Raw genomic sequence first — 19,683 nt, forward strand, 5'->3', positions numbered from 1 at the left:
CAAATTCTAATGGAAAAATATTTAATTCCAATATGGCTACATGGTACGACGTGAGCTGTCAGCTGAAGTTTTGTTTCTTTGTATTTGTACTTTTCTAATGATGTGATTTTTAATGTTTTCGTGAATATGGGTGTAAAAGACTCAAAACCTAGTTTTATATCCTACGAAGATGCAACAAAACGAGGTACGGAATGGTGGCATACTTCGAATACGTTACTTGCTAGTGTTTTGAATAATAATAAAATATAAATACGTAATTACAATGTCGTTGTGTTAAATTACAGTGTCTGATAGTGAGTTAAGGCGTATACGTGAGGCGTTTAAAAGATGTGCTGGTGCAAACGGTACAGCTTTAAGTTTGGATGCATTTATTCACGAAGTTCTTTGCGATGGAGTTCCTCACGAAGTAGCAGAATGGCTGTATCAGGCCTGCGGAGGTACCAAACGGGGCATTGCTTTCAAGGATTTGCTATGCGGCGTCGTAGTTCTTACAAAAGGAAATATAGAAGAAAAAATTAAGTAAGAACTTCATAACTTTGTGAAATACAGGTTTTTTCTAAAGCAGTCAGTGTAATTTACAATTATTTCTTCTCCTATAGGTTCTTATGGACTTTATATGTTAATAATCAGAGTGAGAATGGTACATATATTTATAAAAAAGATTTTGCGAGAGCATTGCATTTAGAAACTACTTCGTTACCCCAGACAAATTTACCCAGAACTGGAGAGATACTTACAAGTCTATTTGGCACCGGGGAAAGGGTGACATTTGAGCAGTTCAGGTCCTGGCTACTCATTCATAAAGATGCTACAATACTATCCAAGTGGCTGTTGTATGATAGAGGGAACCATGTCCATGATTTAGAAACTCCTACATTTTATCAAAGCTTAGCTGGAGTCACTCATCTTGAGGAGAGAGTGAGTATAATTTTTTTCTGAAATTGTCCATTATATTTTATAATTTACTTTACTTAAAGTATATACCTCACATGTTTTAAGAAAATTGTTGAATGTGAAATTGTATAGTCTGATTAATAACTACAATAATGATTTAAATACAATAATAACTTAATGTTCTCATTGGTTTTATCAGCTATTTGTGTTATCTTGATACATTGTTTGCAGGTTATTAACCATTCTTTCATATCTTCCAATTAGTTTGTAATGCATGTTGTATTTTATATTTGTTATGTTTATTTTTTTACAAACCTAAAGCAAAAACTATAAGAGCCTATATTATCACCAATCTTTTATAATAAAGTAATTTTACTATTCAATACTGAATTGATTCTTTTTTGTGACATTAATTATTTTACTTAAATATTAATATAATTAAATAGATTAATTTATAATTATTATCTTTCAAATATTATATTTGATGATTAATAATCATGTTTTATTATGGAATTTTTTACACAATCCTTTTCTATGCAGTTATGAGTATTATTCACAAAATTTACATGTATTCAGAAACTTAAACATTCTAGGATATAATAGAGCTTGAAAAATGCTTCTGGTCTCTACGTAACTCCACGACAACTGGCGAATTAGATGCAAATAGTCTACAGTCCCTGTTGTCACCACCCCTTCCAAAAGCAGCAGTTACTGGCTTCTTCTTGGCCTTTGATGAAAATAAAGATGGCCATATTGATTTTAAAGAGTTATGTTGTGGATTGAGTGCAGCTTGCCGGGGACCACAGACTGAGAGGCTAAAATGTAAGTATTTTTACCACAGTTTTAGTTAACGAAAATGAATGATTATATTGTATGACGAACCTTTGTTTGTATTAAACACTTACACGTCTATATTTAGAAAGGTTTTTTTCCAATGAAGATAATGTTCATGCTCTGAAGGATATTTGTTCCTTAATAATAAATGTAAAAGAAATAAGACTAAAAAATTTGTTTTGGCCTTCAAATTGTGTTCCAAGAAAGATCTTTCGAGTCTCGGGATTTACATTATAAATATTTAAAGTATGTATACATAAATAGCAACAAACTGGTTTTGACACTGTGCCTTAGAAGTCCTTGCAAAGTTATTTTTAATAGTCTTGATCTCTAAGAATGACGCTAAAGGTAGCTAACCTCTTGCGTGTTTAAAATACAATAAGAAATCGGAATAGACTTTATGATATATCAGTTGCTAGAAATCTTTCCTGTTAAGTACGGGAAAGTGCCGGTGGTTTTGGATTTTTTTTCGCGCTTTCCTTTCGAAGCAATCGTTCCTTTTGCATTGTTTTTATAAAATTACGTATTTTCTTAACAAACGAATACGAAGAACGAATGAAATCGGTTAATGGATAAAGTATTGAATATCTGGTTTGCGACTAACATGCCTTGTGCCAGTATGGTTTAATATTTTATTACCCTCTATAAAGTATTCAATGAAAGGAAATCGTCACGTTTCTAACAATGCATAATTATTTCATATTGCGTCACAGCATGCACTCAATATTTTCATTGATCTATTGCTGTGGCTGCGTTCTTTGGGATCTAAAAGTTCGATCTAACTGCTTTGTCATGGAAGGAAAACAACGAAGATGTAGTGGGGTAAACCCCATTCTATTAAGAACTAAGTGTGTTAGTCTAAGATTTATATCGATTTATACAGAATTTGAAAATTTTGAATTGTCAATGGGGCTAATAGCTTGTTATTATGAGCGTTTATTCGCATTACGCAATTATTGTGGTACTTTACAGTTGTCTATTGATAACATATAGTACCACTTAATGTACGTCTAGACTAGACTATTGAAAAAATATAACAGTATATGTCTTTGATTAATAAGAGTTGGATAAGCATAATTTAAGTTTCATTTAAATATGAAAAAAATTCAGCCCTTTTATCACTTACATTTAATTAGTTTAGAAAACAGTTTAATATATATAATAACACGTAACGAGAACTGTTCCACGCCACTTAAGGTCTGGCCAAGTAAAGTTACGAGACTTATCAGTTCCGAGGTTTATAAAGAGAATTAGGAACTATGTACTTAGATTACCTCATTTAGATTATAAACGAATGCGGAGCGAGTCGACATCTCTCAAGGCCGACTTATCTTCACACTTCTTAGCTAGGACATTTAGCACGGACCATAACCATACAAAATTACTACAATTACGAGACTCGTTAGATAATTTATCACGATTAATGTTGCTCTCATTAGTTTTAACGTCGAGACAAGTCGAGATTTTAATGGCGAGTTCACGGTTCTGTTTGTTGTTAAATGCCGTGAATATTTTTGTTTGTAACAAACTAATTGTACGTAAATCATCGTGGAATAATTATTTTAATCATTGTGGTATTGTGTAACGTTAGAATCACACACGCTGTGTTAGGAGAAACAGAATGCACTATACTTTGACTAAGAATAATTTAAACATTAGTTGTTACTGATGAAGGAGGCATTGCAGCAAATAGACCGCTTTTAATAGATTCGTCTAGCACATATCTAAACGGTCAAAAAGAAGTAATACGATTGTGTTATTCTTCGTAGTGTTCATTACTGAAAGTCGTGCCTGTCTTGAATAGCCCTAATCGATACGTTAGGCCTAATCGATAGTTGGTTGAGAATGTACTTATTGGTTCTCTCTGCAGTCCATGGTATTCGCAACATTGTCCAACACCTCATCTCGAATGCCTATATCTTTTTTCGGTCCGCTGCACGAATTGACCAGGACTCTGATCAGTACGAATATATGGAAAATACCAAATGTGATCAATATTCTCACCTCAATATTGGAGATTTTCGTATCGCTTCGTTGATAGCCTATTTGTACTGCCCTACATTTAAATTCAAAACTTTTGTGAATGGTTGTCTGCTGTCTGCTCTAACTAATTGGACTAGACATAAAAATATATTATCTTTTTGATAATCGGTCGCTTTGTAAAAGTATGTTTTTATTTAACAAGGCCAATGTAAGAGGTGATTAACTATATTCACCTAATAATCTTACAATCATTTTAAAATAATTTAGTGTTTCCGTTACACCAGTGCAGGTAAGTGTATCAACAAGTTCGTTAAGGAAGTACATCGTAATAAAAGTTGTTCGACGTTCAATATTAAGTCCCAAGGGTGTATCGCGTAATATACAGAACACAATAGAATCAACATGACGCGATATAAACAAACAAATAAGTCTCTTTAAACATTGCAATCTTATTTTAGTTCTTTGATAGCTGATATGAGACGTTTCAATGTTATTATTTTATCATATTCTCAATTTAACTATCATCGACAAGATATTTTCATTTGCGATTCTTAAAATTGATTGCCTGCGTTTCGAGATTTTATGTGGAACATTATCATGGAAAATTATCATGCACTCTATCAAGAACCCAGGATTATACATGTTATAACGTAATAAAAAATATTATTGTTCACTGTCAACAAATTACACCAGGACAAAATACTGGACCAGAAAGTTACGAGGGAGGTTTTATTTATGTACATATCTACTAAATCCATTTACTAAGTTTAAAGAATACGGGGAGCAATTTGGATATAAAAATATTTCAATGACACTTATCTTCCCAACTAAAGCAAACCAAAAAAAAGCAATATATGACCTCTGTCACCTTGGTAATGACTAATGACCCTCGTAAGAGGCGTGGTTGTTTGTTTTTATTACAAAGGGCGATGTGATAATGTTATATCTGTATAGTATCTGTACAATCCTTTACAATCCACGACTCTGAATTACCTTGACTAAGGGTAAGGCCACTTTTTAGTATTTATTTAAACGGTTAGCGATTGAAATAATATTTATTAATATTAAGTATAATATGAGTTCACAAGCGGCGGTTAAATAGACATTGCTAGACAGGCAAGCGCTCCATTAGGCCACATCTCACTTATCTGGTGCGATTATGGCCAAACGTCTGTCCAGTTCTATATAAAAATGAAAGTAATATTATGTTTTCCATATATTTTCTGGTGTCTTAGGTATTTTTGATGTATTATAAGAATGACGATAACAACGAGTACATAGTACCAATAAATTATTATCAATTGGGAAGTGGTGAATTAGAAACAGCGCTTTCTTTCCGTTCCGAAGCCGCATTGACGTCAATCATTTATCCGAAGATAGCAATTACTTTTTGCACGGTCCAGTATATTTATTATTATTTCTTAAAGAAAAATGTTTCGATGTCGCGTTATAAATGTTTAACGTGACATAGTAACGGAGTTCTCAGGCATTGGCTTAGTGTGCAATTATGGAAACTCACTCAAATTTCATCAACTTTTAACAGCTGGTGAATAACTTTTTTTATTGAACATTGACATATTTGACAGTGCTCAAGGGGAATTTGTCAGATACCTTTTAATATACCGGCCTTTGTGTGATAAATATTATGTTATTTCTATTAGGTACACACTAAAACACTTGGACTGAATTTACTACAACAACGTAAAATAATTATTCAAGATATAATTTGCATTTGAAATAAAAATAAAGTATAGTTTTAGTTAACAGACAGTTCGTTCATGTACGCCTTTGAATAATAATAATAATAATTTTTAATGCAACAATTGTATTAAGTAATATACGTAGATTCTCTGAGTGTAAATACAATAGTAAAACGATATGATAATAAGGCCAATCTTGGGTAAATAGGCCAAGGCATCAGTGCATCTACGATTATCTGTTACACTATGTTAATTGTCAGTGCTACCGATAGATTAACATATCTTATCTATGTTGATTGCATATAGACTCGATTCGAGAGCCGACATACAATATTGTTTGAAATTGGCCTATATATAGTGTGTTAAAGGGATGAAATATTTTTGATCGTTTAAAGAATGTTTTAATTAGACTTGTTTACAGGATCATGAGTACTAGAAGTTGTAGTATTTAGTAATCGCATACTGCATAGGTCTCTTATATAACAATGTATATTACGTACGCTATTTTAAAAAGCCGCCCCATTTGATTTGTGACGTGAGAAGAAGAAAGTTTTTTTCACACTTTCTTCTCACGTTACAAATCAATGAAAACGACGGCAAAAATTCTTGAATTGGTCTTCGGATTGATTCCGCAGCCACCGTATTCTCCAGTTTAAGGAAACTAGGAAACTAAATTAAATAAGCAAATCCAATTTTATTAAAAAAAAAGATATTCTATGTTTGCTTGTACTTAAAACTCCACAAACAAGTCGCTTCGGCTTTTTGTTTTAATTGATAATAAGCGACGCACTGAAGATTAGCCTAACCTAAATAGCTTTGTAGCAGGGTTAGAAATTAATAAAGTCGTAATAATTCTGACAGCAATGTCCGGACCACATAATCTTATTAGCACATTAGCATTTTTATTATTTGCTAAATTTATGCAGTTTACTCTATTTCCTAACAGCCTTAATTTTCCGATATTCCACGCGATTAACTCGTTATTTCACGGTGAACCGAAATTTGTTGTCGATTAAGGTGTAGAAACGTGAAGTGTATACGTATACGTTATTTCTAATGTAAGCTCACGCTTTTAGAAGTGTCATTATTGTTAAAACGTTAATATTATCATTTCGCGATTGTTTTTATGTATCGCGTCGTGTTCGATAATGGTCGTTCTCAGTTTTACAACACGATAAAAATGTTTTATGGCATGAGGTATATACTCGAACACAGTTGACGTGTTTTTCTTTGTTGCATATTGGATATTCCTAGGTAGACTTTAGATTGTAAGCTTGGCTTTAGCTCATATATGTTCTGCATTTAGGCGATAAGATACTAATTGACTTTTCAATCAGAAATTCTTACATATACATCTTATGAAAAATACCACAGATTAAAAAACTTTAAGCATAGTTCTTTTATTTAGGAATCGAATATCATCTAAAATATTACCTGGGCAATAGGCATCTCACTCTTGTTAAGCGATGTTCGTTTAAATAATTCAAAGTAACCTTTCTTATTGTCTCACAGTCTGCTTCAAAGTATTCGACTTAGATCGCGACGGAGTGCTCAACAAGAAAGAGTTGATAGATATGGTGGGCGTCCTCTGTACAGTAGCCAATGAATCGATAAAAAACCAAGGCTCGCGGGCCTCTACGCCTTCTGGAGATTATGATGAGAAGGGCTTCGACCCGGAGACCATTCTCCTGAACCTCAAAGAGAAGCTGGTGACAGTACCCAAGAATGGAAAGAAGCCAATGTTCCAGTTGGGTCCCACGTGCGATGGGGATATTATTATGTTGGATCAGGTACGAGTTTTATTAACTTTTGCGGTTTTAGGCAGGATAATGTGCGTCTGGTATTTTTCCTGTAAGGTCATTAGTATTCAACGGAAATAGTTTTTTTATTATTAATTAAAATAGAGATTAAAATAAACCTTGGATTTCGACTGTATCGATTTCAAAAGAACCCTTCTTTTTAGATCTGTTTGACGGAAAGAGTACTTCAGTTAAAGGAGTGAAATTTTACTGATTTATTTTCTATGAATTTGTGGCACCCCTTTGCTGTTTGGTTTCCAGTGTCTAGTGTCTGATTAGTGGATCCGTCATCAAATGTAAGACGTCAAGGCGGAATACAAAATACCATCCGTATCACCTCGATGTCCGTCCACAATTGAACCCTCTTAAAGGTAGTTTTTGCCGCCAACACCACTGTGTGGAACCTGCAACTGATACATTTCCGAACCAATTTTACTTAGGGTTTAGACCTCCTTTAAGAAAAGAGCCTACCAATTTCTACGTCAGCAACAGACTTGCGAGCCTTCTGGCAATGTGTGTCCATGAGCGGCGGTATCACTTAACATCAGATGAGCCTTCTGCTGATTTGACCCCTGTTATGTATGTAAAAAAAATTAAACATCGTTGTATTACAGGAAAAGGATACCTCTATGGAAGGTGGGTGTATAGCATCAGATGTGGCGTTAGCTGGTGAAGACTTCCTCATATGGAGCGTGGAAAGTGCGCAGACGCTGGTGGGACCATTCCTTGAACTCGTGTTTGAATTGTGCCACATCGTGCTGGGGTTACGGCCCCACTGCAAACACCACGAACGTGATATTGGTAAGTTTTCTGTTAAAAACTCATCTTTTTCTCGGTCAAGTCAATTCCCATAACAATAATTAAGCCTTTAAATATATTTACGTATTAAATCGTTTTATTTTTGTTTTATGACTATCTTTTTGCCGATAGACTTCTTACTAAGTTCATTAAGTCTGTATATTCTTGATGATAACGAAATAATAACAACTAAAACAGAACAATAGCAACAAGGATCATAAAAAAAACTTAAAAATTGAGATATAAGCAATAATGGGAAACATTTCGTATAAGTCTATAAATAAACGTCTATTAATAAACGCATACATACTACTTAATACCAAAGTCGAATTCGGAAACGCTTGCCTAATTGCGCGTTAAAAAATCTACAGCGGTATTTGTAGAGAGTACCACGGTCTCGTATCAGATGAGCACACTGTAATTCGCAATTTCGTTATCTCTCGTCTTCAAGGTCGCGGTGAATTTGATAATTACTGATGCTGTAATCTCTGTAATTTATGCTTTTCCTCTCTTTTCAATTATTTAAACCTTAAAAACATGCCCTCACACACTAACGCGTGTTACTCGATGCGTAATTTTATAATGCGAGACTTTTTAAATTATTTAAATAAAACAAAGGTAATTGAAAAAACATACAAAACATTAAATTTGTTATGGAAGAGCTGGCACAGTTACTTTTTACTTAAAAGTATCCCCAAATCCAACACATTGTATACATTAAACACATTTTAATTTATTTTTAAGACTGAATTATCTTCTCCAATAAAGGCAGACGTTACTAAACTATATTACGATTAATCTTAACATACTTTTTAGGAGACTTAACTTATGAAGGAATTCATATTAAGAATGTTTTGAACGTGTGTTACATTGACTACGGCATTTATCTCTTTCGCGATAGACAATAATATAAATTTCAAGGACCTCGTCTACGTAAGTTCAAGTAACGTAAACACTGAACAAAAAAAAAATACCATAAAATATTAATAATGAAATAACGGACTTTTTATTTTCCGTATTCGTGTGGTTGATGATAAGAAAATTCAAGGAAAAATTAGGAAACCAATTTTTCCTTGAATTTACTTAGGTAACAAAGTTATTTAAAGATCAACAGGTTGTTACCAGTTACGCTTCAGACCACGACATTCGTCACAGAATTTTAAATACTGCTTTTTTGGGTCTAAAAATTATAGAGTTTGTTTAACGATGTAAGTAGTAGATGGCTGGATTAAAGTTGTTGTACTTTTGACCTTAGGCATTCACTACCATACGAATAACATTACCTTTGTTTAAGTCTTACCCCAAACTAAGCTACTTGTGTTAAGATTTCGGTGATTCAAAGTTTCCTGATAAACAAATGTTCGCTCTTTTTATAGTTTGAGGATCTTTCGTGGCTCGAAAAACATTTTAATTAACATTAACGTGTGATTACAGTTTTGGGTTGGCTTCGACGTGAGACCTGCAGAGGCCTCTCCGTGGGTCAGTTCTGGTACTTGGTATCGGCCGAGTGGTGGAGCGCTTGGCTCCTCTACACCAGCGGACCGCCACATTCCTGCTGCCGTAACACCCGTGCCATCGACGACGCCATCGTGTGTGACGATAGCTTCACCACTAATTCTACGGGTGAGTTTTAAAGTCATTTTAAACATTATTGGTATTTTTTATAACGCGTTATGGGTGACCCTTCTCACTCTTGATACTCGGTTATAGGGAATCACATGTGACAGCACCTATATAGTAAACCGTTTTATACATTATAGAGTCCATGGGCTCCCTAATGTGGCGAGCGGAGACGGCGTCCGTGTGCAGCGCGGGCAGCAGTAGCGGAGTCAGCAGCGCTCCTCCCCCTCCGCCTCACCGCGCTCATCCGCATCCCGGACACGTCGACAACTCCAGGCTGCTCGCTCCCAATACTCTCAAGGTACGACAGTGTCCGTCAAGTTCTCGCGTGCTTTTCTATATTTTATTTGCTATGATTTTTTTGAAATGTATTTGTGCTAATTCATTAATAGGCGGTTAACGATATAAAAATATTCATTCAGTTTTTATCGGAGTCGTATGTTAATGATCTCCGCGTGACGTACACGTTTAAAAACAGCTTAATTTGCCGGTTAAGTAACATATACAACTGTAAGTTGAATGTATTAAATCTCGTAATTCCTCTTTTGACTATACGATATACTTTTTTGAAGGCCATTTATGGGTTAATAAAAAGGAAAACTAATTATGCGCATCGCATGACATCATCAAACCAGTTATTAGACTGAACATAATAATGATGAGAGCATTTAGGTGCGCACGCTCACCGGCGAGGGCGGGCACTTGCGTCGCGACGTGACGCTGTCGCAGCACCGCGACTTCGAGCTGCTGCCGGACGCTCTCTGGCGCGCCGTGGCGCTTTGGTACGGAGGACCGGACCCCTTGCCCAGACAGGTACCTCCTCCGAGATATCGGGTAGCTGAAACTTCCGCTCGATAAGAGTTCCACTATGACTAAAGTTCGATCTCTTGAATTCTTCTTCTATCTTCCTCTCTCGACCGTTTTTTATTCATAATTGTACGACTTGAAGTTAATGTTGAATCTTGAACAGGTGATAAGGCCGGTAAACTCCGATGTAGAATTGGAGCTGTACCCGCTGCAGCTAAAGATATTGCGCCACGTGCCTCACTCGCAAAGTAAGATTCTCTCGTTCCACAGACAGATTAAAGGTTAAGACTAGCCGCAAAAACTGTGGTCAATAATTAATCTTTCGTTCACAGGATCGACAGTGAGCATGGGCGGCATGGGCGCGGGCAGCATCGGCGTGGGCGTGTACGGCCCGCCAGTCTCGCCCGCCCCGCCCGACAGGCACCTCGCCTACACCGCTGCCTTCTCCAGGCTGGCCACCGTCAGACAGGTAGACTTCACGCTGTAGAAAATCTCTTGAGTTAGATTCGAAAGTCCCATCTGTATTGTGCTAGAGTCGGCCTTGATCATTTGGGATCAATCTAATTGCACCGTTTTTACTACGGTTTTGTCAATACTTCTCTCTTTTATTTCAAAAAACTAACCACAGGTGACAGAGTTCCTTTGCCAAGCGCTGGGATTGGCACGCGAAGACGTCCGCCTGTGGTCTCTGTCGGGGGACGAAGGTTCCTTACTCTTGGACGACGAGAGACCGACCCTACAGGCCTTGGGGCTGGCGGAGAGGGCGCCTCTGTTGCTCGAGGTGCGCAACCCTGATCTCACTTGGCCTGAGGAGATTGGCGCTTTGAGGTGAGGAAAACTTTGGGTTTCCTTACGACCCAGAAGTAGATTTTAATATTTAAAACAACGTTATCCACTCTTAGTGGAATAATACAAGTACTGGTGTTCCGCAGGGTGGCGTACTTTGGCCTCTTCTGTTTTCTATCTTTATAGACACCCTGATAGCGTCTATCGGCTAATTATTACCTTTACAGACTAAAAAAATTCTCTTCGACCAAACGTCATTACGTAAAACGTGTCTGAGACGTCTTTCTAATTTCCTTCCAATCCGGACTAAAACAATTGTTACGAGCTAGTGGATCGGATAGAAAATGCCGTAGATCTCTTTAAGGGTTTATTTATAAATAAATCAATGAGGAATATATTAACACAAATTAGTCGCAGAAATGCACACACAAAATACAGTCACTAATTACTTTAATTATGTACACTTCACACAGTACTTTATCACTTTATTCGCACTTTATCTCTTGAAATCTCATTCGAAACTAAACTGGTCGGCTAAGTAACTAAGTTTCGGCTCGCTTATATATCCCTGGGAATAATTCTAAATAATATTCGAGAACTCTCTAGGCGGGATTGCTACTGAGTAGCGATTGCACAATTCTAGACTGTCCGTACTCTTTTCCTCTTTCGCACATTGCTCCGTCCTTGTACGGCGTTCTAAAGTGCTCAGTCTAGCTTTGAGAAGGTTCCGATCTTCCCTCTCTCTCGCGTATCATTCAGTCCTTGTCCCAAACCTATAAAAATCGGGTTGAGTATTCCTTACCAAAGGGGTATAACTAGGCCTGAAGACGGGTCTCCTGAAAACTGCACCACTCGACTACACATGTTCTAAAAGTGTCTGAAAAAATGTTTCGGCCTCCTGAAAACTAGATTAACTTTATGCAAATTGCAATTTTCTAATATCTGATTGACCCTCTCCTGAAGCCTTCAGAAATTACAATTCAGCCTGCTGTTCTATATCTAGTGGCAAGATACTAGAAAAAAAAATTCTATAACTAGTAGAAAAATCTAGAAACATTGCAGTCAACCCGTCTTCGTAACACAATGTAAGCGCAATCTCTTCTGCTTCCTATTCTCGATTATGCGGACTCACCCACCTCTGATATGAATCATGAGCTGCTTGACAAGATCGATCGCCTGCAGGATTTCTGCATACGTTTTATATTTGGTCTTAGGAAATATGACCATGTGTCTAAATTCCTCAGGCGGGTCGTGACGCTGAACTCCTTCAACTTCTATACTCAATTCTTTTCAATCCCAAAACTCCCTCTGATCTTAAAAATGACTTCATTTTTTCAGGTCCTTTTAATTATATGTTACGCTCCTCCAATAGATGCAATTCGTTCAGGATCTCCACCATTAAGTTGTGGAGTAAGCTGCCCGACTTCATACGATTGGCTACGTCACTGACATCTTTTGAAAACTCTTCTGCATGACTATTTCTTAACCATATCATATCCTGATCAATCACGACTTGTGTAATTCTTGTAATTCCTCTTCTTTTGTATTGCATCGCAATCCATGAATACGTGAGATTAGCTTTTTAGTTTTTGGTTTATTTTCTTATAATTTTTTGTATTATCTTTTTAAAAAATATAAGATTTGGTTATGCACTTCTTGCACTTTCTCCCATCGTATTTTTTTTTTTCCTTACTAGGGTTGTACGAAAGAGATCGCTCGCTAGCGATAAAGCCGCCCGCATCCCTTATAATATTGATTTATTATGTTATTTGGTTTCCTATAAATTTAACGAAGTGTAATATTGTTTAAGAGTTTACCAATATTTGAGCCGTAGCTATTCTTTCTCAGTTCGTGTCGCGTGACCGAGCGGCGGGAGACCTTGACGGCTCCGGAGTTGCCCGGCGCCACGGGACTCCACAATTTGGGGAACACTTGCTTCATGAACGCGGCACTGCAGGCCGTGAGTATTGTTAACGGTGGTGAGATGTTCATGTTTGGATTCAGTCTTGATACGCGTCGGTCTTTAGGTGTGGAACACCGGTCCTCTGCGGCGCTACTTCAACTCGGGCCTGCATCTGTACGAGGTGAACACTGCAAACCCTTTGGGGACGGGCGGGGCGCTGGCCGTCCGATACGGAGAGCTCTGTAAAGAGGTGACGCTTTTTATTTCGTACTCCAACGCGTTAATCTAATACGAAATAATTAAAAAGCCGCTACAACTTTCTAGGTCTGGGCTTTAGATTTCTGTATCTGTTTTGTGATCATTTGTTTTTTAATAAGCAAGTATCGATTTGCCTGACACGCGCCGTTGACTTTTTTGTGTCTAAGGCATGCCGGTTTACTCACATGTTTTCCATACGAGCGAGTGCTACATGGGAACACAGACAGAAATTCCATTGATGCACGGCCGGGGATCGAACCGATTGACTGAGCTTATTATTTTATAGAAGTTACTTAATCCAATGAGAGTAACTTAATATTGTTTATATTTTACACTACTGAAGCTATACGATCAGCTCGAACGTACAGGTGTGGAGCAGCGGAGCCCGTTCCGTGGCGCCTCTGCGCGTGCGCTGGTGCGTGTCCCGTTGGGCGCGGGCCCTGGCCGGAGGGGGACAGCACGACGCCCAGGAGCTGCTCGCCTGGCTTCTGGACGCCCTGCACGAGGACCTAAACAGAGCCACGGCCGCTCCCACTCCGGCCCCCACGCCCGACGCCACTCCCGCGCCTGAGAGGAGACCCGACGAGGCCATCGCGGCCGAAGCATGGCAGCAGTACGAGGAGAGGAACGCCTCCATAATGACCGACTTGTTTTACGGACAGCTCAAGTCTAGGTAACTCGGAAAATAGGCTTTTTCGAAATAGAGACGCAGTCGATCCCAACTACTGGTTCTTCTTCTTTCGCTCTGAGAATATTTAACGCTTAAATTATACACCTACAGGGTTCGGTGCTCCGTGTGCGGTCGGGAGTCCGTGCGCTTCGACACCTTCAACATGCTGAGCCTGCCTCTGCCCATGGAGGCCTACGTGCGGGCCGAAGTCAAAGGTGCGAGCCCTTGAACCTCAAACTCGCTTCGATTCCTCGAGGAATAAAAAATTGAATGAAACGTGAAAGGCTTTCCGCATCGTGTTCAACGCATCGGTCATCGCTCGGTGGCGATGTCTGCGATATTAATTTAATGTGTAATTGCAGTTATTCTATTGGACGGCTCGGTACCCGTGAAGTACGGGATGCGGATAAACTCTGAAGGCACCTATCTCGATTTGAAGAAGTCTCTCTCGGAGCTGTGCGGTCTTCCGCCGGAATCGTGAGTCTTTGATCGCTTTAGATTCATTCTTTACTTAAATACAAGATTTTCACATTCAATATATCGATTTGCAGGATGCTGCTGGTGCTGCTGGCCGGGAGTCGCATCGGGCAGGTGCTGGAGGACGGCGGCAAGGTGAGCGCAGGTTCGGCCTGCGACATCTACGCCTACGAGGTGCCTCCCGCGGCTCGAGCTCCCGCCGTGGACGCGCCTTTACTCGGTACGCTTAATTTGCACCTTTGTCATTATTTTCGTCTTCTCTAATATTTATATTAAAGTACAGTTATCAATATGAAAATTGTCAAATGTGTGTGTGATATGAATCGTGGTGTATGTAACGCGGTTTCGTTTCGACAGAGTCGAGCGCGGGCCCTTCGAGTGCGGAGGTGAGTGACGCGTCCCGTGCGGCGCCCTCCGGCCTCTGCATGCCCGCACTCTTCTGCTTTAAGGTTAGATCGCACACCCCGCGCACGCTCCTCTATTCCATCACTTTCTCTTTCTCTTTGAAATCCAATAAGAATTTCTTGAATCCGTTCCGATGTATACAAAATATTTTAACCTAAAGCGCAAGTGTGTTTTAAAAATCATTTTGTCTAAACATTGTTTTATGTCAAAGCATTTCTTATAAATTTTTCTTCTAGCACGTTTAACGTACTGTGAACGGTATCGTAAAACATAGATAGTTTTTTATTTAATTTCAGATATTTTGCTATTTAGTTTACAATCACTCTAATCGTAACTCATTCCCGAAAGTGTTGTGTCGCTTCCCAATTGTGTTCCGCAATATCCCTCTACAAACACTTTTCACACATTCATTAAATACTTTAGTTCGCCTCCATCTTTTAGGTCAGCCGGTGTGTAAATTGAGCTTTTTCTTATAAAGTTTTGGCGCTTTTTAGTGGTCTTTGCATTGTCACTTCGACGTGTCTTGTGTATATGCGTGACGGCTAGCTTGATGTAGAATTATATTTTAATATCGCTAAAAATAGGGCGTTTTGATGCCGATTTTACAGGGTAGTGTGCTGGTACGCAAGGCCGGGGTGAGTGACGTTGCCATTATTTTAGTACAATTTACATAATTGATTTGATAAATTTTGGTCATTTTTAATCTAAACAAGTATTAGATGACATAATGTATGAAAACTGATTCGCCTGACGCGTTATACGCAGATGCGTTTTCGTCCAATGCAAAGACGCTTGCGCATGTTTACGGTTATTTTATTGCAATTAAACGATTTCAGCGGTCGAGATCGGAAATTCTTATGTCCCAGAGTCCGCCCGGTATCGTTTACGGGGAGAGGCGGCCCAGCGAGTTGCGCAGTCGGACTCTGCCCCAACTCGGAGCTCCCGAGCTGCGGGACGGGCGCGAAACCCTGGGCGGCAAGTTTCCCTCCTCGCCGACCGATATGAACAAGATGGGAGACGCGACCGAAGTCCCTTCGCATACGCACTACCTTATCGCGGTGCATAGGTTGGTTTGTTTTGTGCATAGGTTGGCGCACTATACGTATGCAGACAGACAAAATGTCTCCGTCTAGTGCATTTTACCCTAACATATTCCCTAACTACGGCTTCTTCCGTAAATATGATAAAAATATCTCTAGTAACTTAGATTCGTACTCGGCACGTAACCTTATAATTATTTGACTGATCTGTACGTCATAATGAAATCGTTTCCAGGAAGCAGTCCAGGTCGGATGCGTACTTTTTACCCTGGCAGCGGAGTCGCGCAGCTCTGTTCGGCGTGCCCGTGGTGGTGGGCGTGCGGACGGGCGCGTGCGGTCGGGACGTGTACGCCGCGGTTTGGACGCAGCTCGCGCGACTCCTGTCCGCGCGACCGCCGGCCACGGACCGACATAACCATGCCACCGATTGGTATGGATTTTTTTGTTTAAAGTTTTCAATAAAAAGGAAATAATTTTAATTTCGCCCTGCGCTGACATTTCTCTTACATTGTAGGGAACAACTAGATAACTTTGTAAACCGATAATAATGTGATAAACTCTTTTAAAAATCATCTAAAAATATCATGTAGCTCCTATCATACGACACATGTTCAAAAATCTTTCTGCTGTCGTAAATTTGACACGTCGAATTGTTTAAAAAGTCTAATAAAAGCTGAAACTATCCTAATTCCCCCGAAGCGACGACAGCCTCGGCTACGAGTTCCCGTTCACGCTGCGCGTGGTGAACGCGGAAGGGGCGTGGTGCGCGCGCTGCGGCTGGCCCGCCCTCTGCCGCGGCTGCGCCCTGCCCTGCGACGACACACCCTTGATGCTCGCTGACGTGCCCGCGGGTAGCTAAACGGTCACTTTCGTTCGATGGTTTTCTCTCTATGCTCAATAGTGATCTTTTATTTTTGTCCAAGGCGTGAACGGGGAGACGCCCGCAGAGCGATCGAGCCACGAGCGCACGTATTGGAGCACCGCCGTCGACGAGAACAGCTCTCCCATCGCGAGAGCCAAGCTTCACCGACAGGCCAGCGGCAGACTCGTCGCCAGACCTCACGTGAGTGAAGGAATTTTTAAGGAAAAGTCGACTTTCATTTTAAGAATAATATTCCCTTGCAAAGAAAAAGGCCTTTCTCGATATGATTAAAAGTATTTTGAGATTTGTCATATTTTTTGATTTCTGGCCACGGGACGTCCCAGTGTTTTCAATTTGATCGAATTCGTCAGGAGGAGACGGAGAGCGAAGAGAACCCCTTCGAACTGAGCGGACGAGACTTCAGTCTTTTGGTCGGCGGCGGGAGGAGACACGTGATGCTGGCCATCGATTGGGACCCCACCGCGCTGCATCTGCGCTATCAGACCACGCGAGAGAAGGTGACATCTATTCGTGTGACCGTCGTTTCGGTCGGTAACTGTAGTAGTTTAAGAACGTGAAGTGAACTATCTCTGGACAGGCCTGCGCGGAGCACGCGTCGGTGGCGCAGTGCCGCGCGGCGGCCGGCAGCGCCGTGGACCTGGGAAGCTGCCTCGGCGCCTTCACCTCCGAGGAACGACTGGAGCAGCGCTACCAGTGCTCCAACTGCCGCACGGCGCAACCCGCCACCAAGAAGCTGCAGATCTGGAGAGCCCCACCCGTGCTGGTCGGTTTATCTCTTTTCACGTGATTATGAAAAACTAATAATTCGGTCGTCTCTCAACGTCCTCTCTTCTCATTCCAGATCGTCCATCTTAAGCGATTCCAATACGTCAACAACAAATGGATAAAGTCACAGAAAGTTGTAAATTTTCCATTCCACGAATTCGATCCAACGCCATTCCTCGCGTCGGTGCCTCAGGAGACGATCCTTCGACACAGGGAACTCGGTTTCAAGAGGAAATCTTCTCTGCTGGTCGACGTCGATGATCCCATTTCGGAGAGCGAGACCGAAGACGACAAAGAAGAGAGGGACAGAGGCAGAACGAGGTACGTCTCGTAGTCTATTTCTCATATTTGCTAAAACTCTTTAAACTAAGAAAGGGCATAGCGTGTCGAGCGTGTCTCAATTGGCCGCCGAAATATATTTGCAGGTCCGAACGAAAGAAACGGGAACCGGTCGGCAGGAAGAGGTTAGAGTCGAGCAGCCTCATGACAACGCCCGTGCTGGACGACAATCTGGTGGACTACCACCGGCATCACTTGGTGCCGGAACAGGATCCCTTCGATTTGAAGTATAGGCTCTACGCCGTCGTGGTGAGTCTTCCATCAGGAAGTTGTGTAATATCCGGTTGAGCAACATTGCCTCTAGTTGTGAAGTAGAACCGAGGGAAACTTTTCTTATTCGTTTGTACAATCAATTATCATTCGATAGACCGTTTTTAAACAAATGATCCACCATTACCATTGCAGTCCCACACGGGCCAGCTGTCCGGCGGCCACTACGTGGCTTACGTCCGCCATCCCAGCGGCACCTGGCTCTGCTACAACGACAGCTCGTGCCGCGAGCTGCCCCTGCCCCCCGGCGCCTCCTCGCCCCACGTGGACCCGGCCGCCGCCTATCTCCTCTTCTACGAGAGGCACGGCCTCAACTACAACTCGTATCTGCCGGACGTCGCCGAGCGACGACCCCTCGACGCCCCGGACGCGCTGGACCCTCAGGAGAACGATCTGAGGAAGATGTGTACGATTGCATAATGGGAACTACACTGTGGACTTGTGCTTCGATCAAATTCAAAGGATCCTCGGATCCTTTTCAGAATAAATTTAAAAACATATTCCGAGGCCTAAACGTGTATAAACGCTTAGCGGGTGAAAGTGTCCGGTGTCCGGTGTTCACTTCGAAGAAACCTGTTTCGTTTGTTAAATTGTAGTCTGTGATAAATCCCAGTCGTGCAGCTAGATGTCAAAAACCAAATTTCAACATTTCGACGTAGACGGACGTCGACGTCGGGGGAGTGTGCGAGGTGCCCCGCGTCATTCCGCTCTCGCTTCGGGCTTAGCGCTGCTTTTACGATTGTTTGTTTCGCTCGTGGCCTCCTCGAGAATTTACTAATGTTTCAAATAAATCATTTATATATTCATAATAACGGAAACTGCTCCCGACTATTATAAATAATGAAAATAAGTTAATGTAACTGTAAAATGGAGATAGTGACTTCTGTTTATCTGTATTCACCTATACGTAATAGTGAGGGCTATTAGCGGTGCCATTTAATTGCTAAATGCACGATAAGTATTATATTTTCGCAAATTTTATGAATTGAACAATTTATTTATAAGAACTATCGAAACCCGTGTATATAAATCCTCTGTTGGGTTTCTATTATATTATAATTATTAATTAATTTAGAAGGTACTCTAAGGCATTATTATTCAATTTTCATTATATTAAACGTTGAAATGCGATACATACGATTCCTTATCCGAATTTAATTTATTATCCTTGTGCAATAAAATTATCATTTTGTATTTTGTGTTTTAATGAATATAGAGTTTACTGAAAGATACAGACATTCTTTATTTTTACGACTGCGAATGCCTCTATTATCTTTTAGAAATCTTGAAACAAAAATCCGTATTACACGTAGAATATAAAAAAAAACTGCAACGCATTCTGGCAATAAGACCAGCGGTAACTTTGGTATGGTGCTCATGTTATAAATAATACATTTAGAGAAGTATGCTGTTTATAAATTAAAGGTGCACCTGTCAGATATTGCACTATCT

General features: G+C 40.1%; 1 protein-coding gene across 1 annotated transcript; it reads left to right on the top strand.

Annotated features, from left to right (window-relative positions):
• Positions 1 to 9: 9 nt before the first annotated feature.
• On the top strand, positions 10 to 19,425 carry LOC123709641 (ubiquitin carboxyl-terminal hydrolase 32). The gene is made up of 28 exons (XM_045661105.1): positions 10 to 184; positions 285 to 519; positions 600 to 918; positions 1,488 to 1,716; positions 6,924 to 7,201; positions 7,825 to 8,011; positions 9,443 to 9,631; positions 9,769 to 9,929; positions 10,301 to 10,441; positions 10,599 to 10,683; positions 10,768 to 10,904; positions 11,064 to 11,263; positions 13,070 to 13,181; positions 13,249 to 13,374; positions 13,751 to 14,055; positions 14,164 to 14,267; positions 14,415 to 14,529; positions 14,604 to 14,749; positions 14,887 to 14,978; positions 15,771 to 16,000; positions 16,210 to 16,404; positions 16,674 to 16,825; positions 16,898 to 17,037; positions 17,208 to 17,354; positions 17,435 to 17,620; positions 17,699 to 17,943; positions 18,048 to 18,210; positions 18,367 to 19,425. Exons 1-28 carry the CDS (start codon positions 127 to 129, stop codon positions 18,649 to 18,651), a joined length of 4,962 nt encoding a protein of 1,653 aa, XP_045517061.1. The 5' UTR covers positions 10 to 126; the 3' UTR covers positions 18,652 to 19,425.
• The last annotated feature ends 258 nt before the right edge of the window (positions 19,426 to 19,683 follow it).

This window comes from Pieris brassicae, chromosome 5 (assembly GCF_905147105.1).
Source record: "Pieris brassicae chromosome 5, ilPieBrab1.1, whole genome shotgun sequence".
NCBI lineage: Eukaryota > Metazoa > Arthropoda > Insecta > Lepidoptera > Pieridae > Pieris > Pieris brassicae.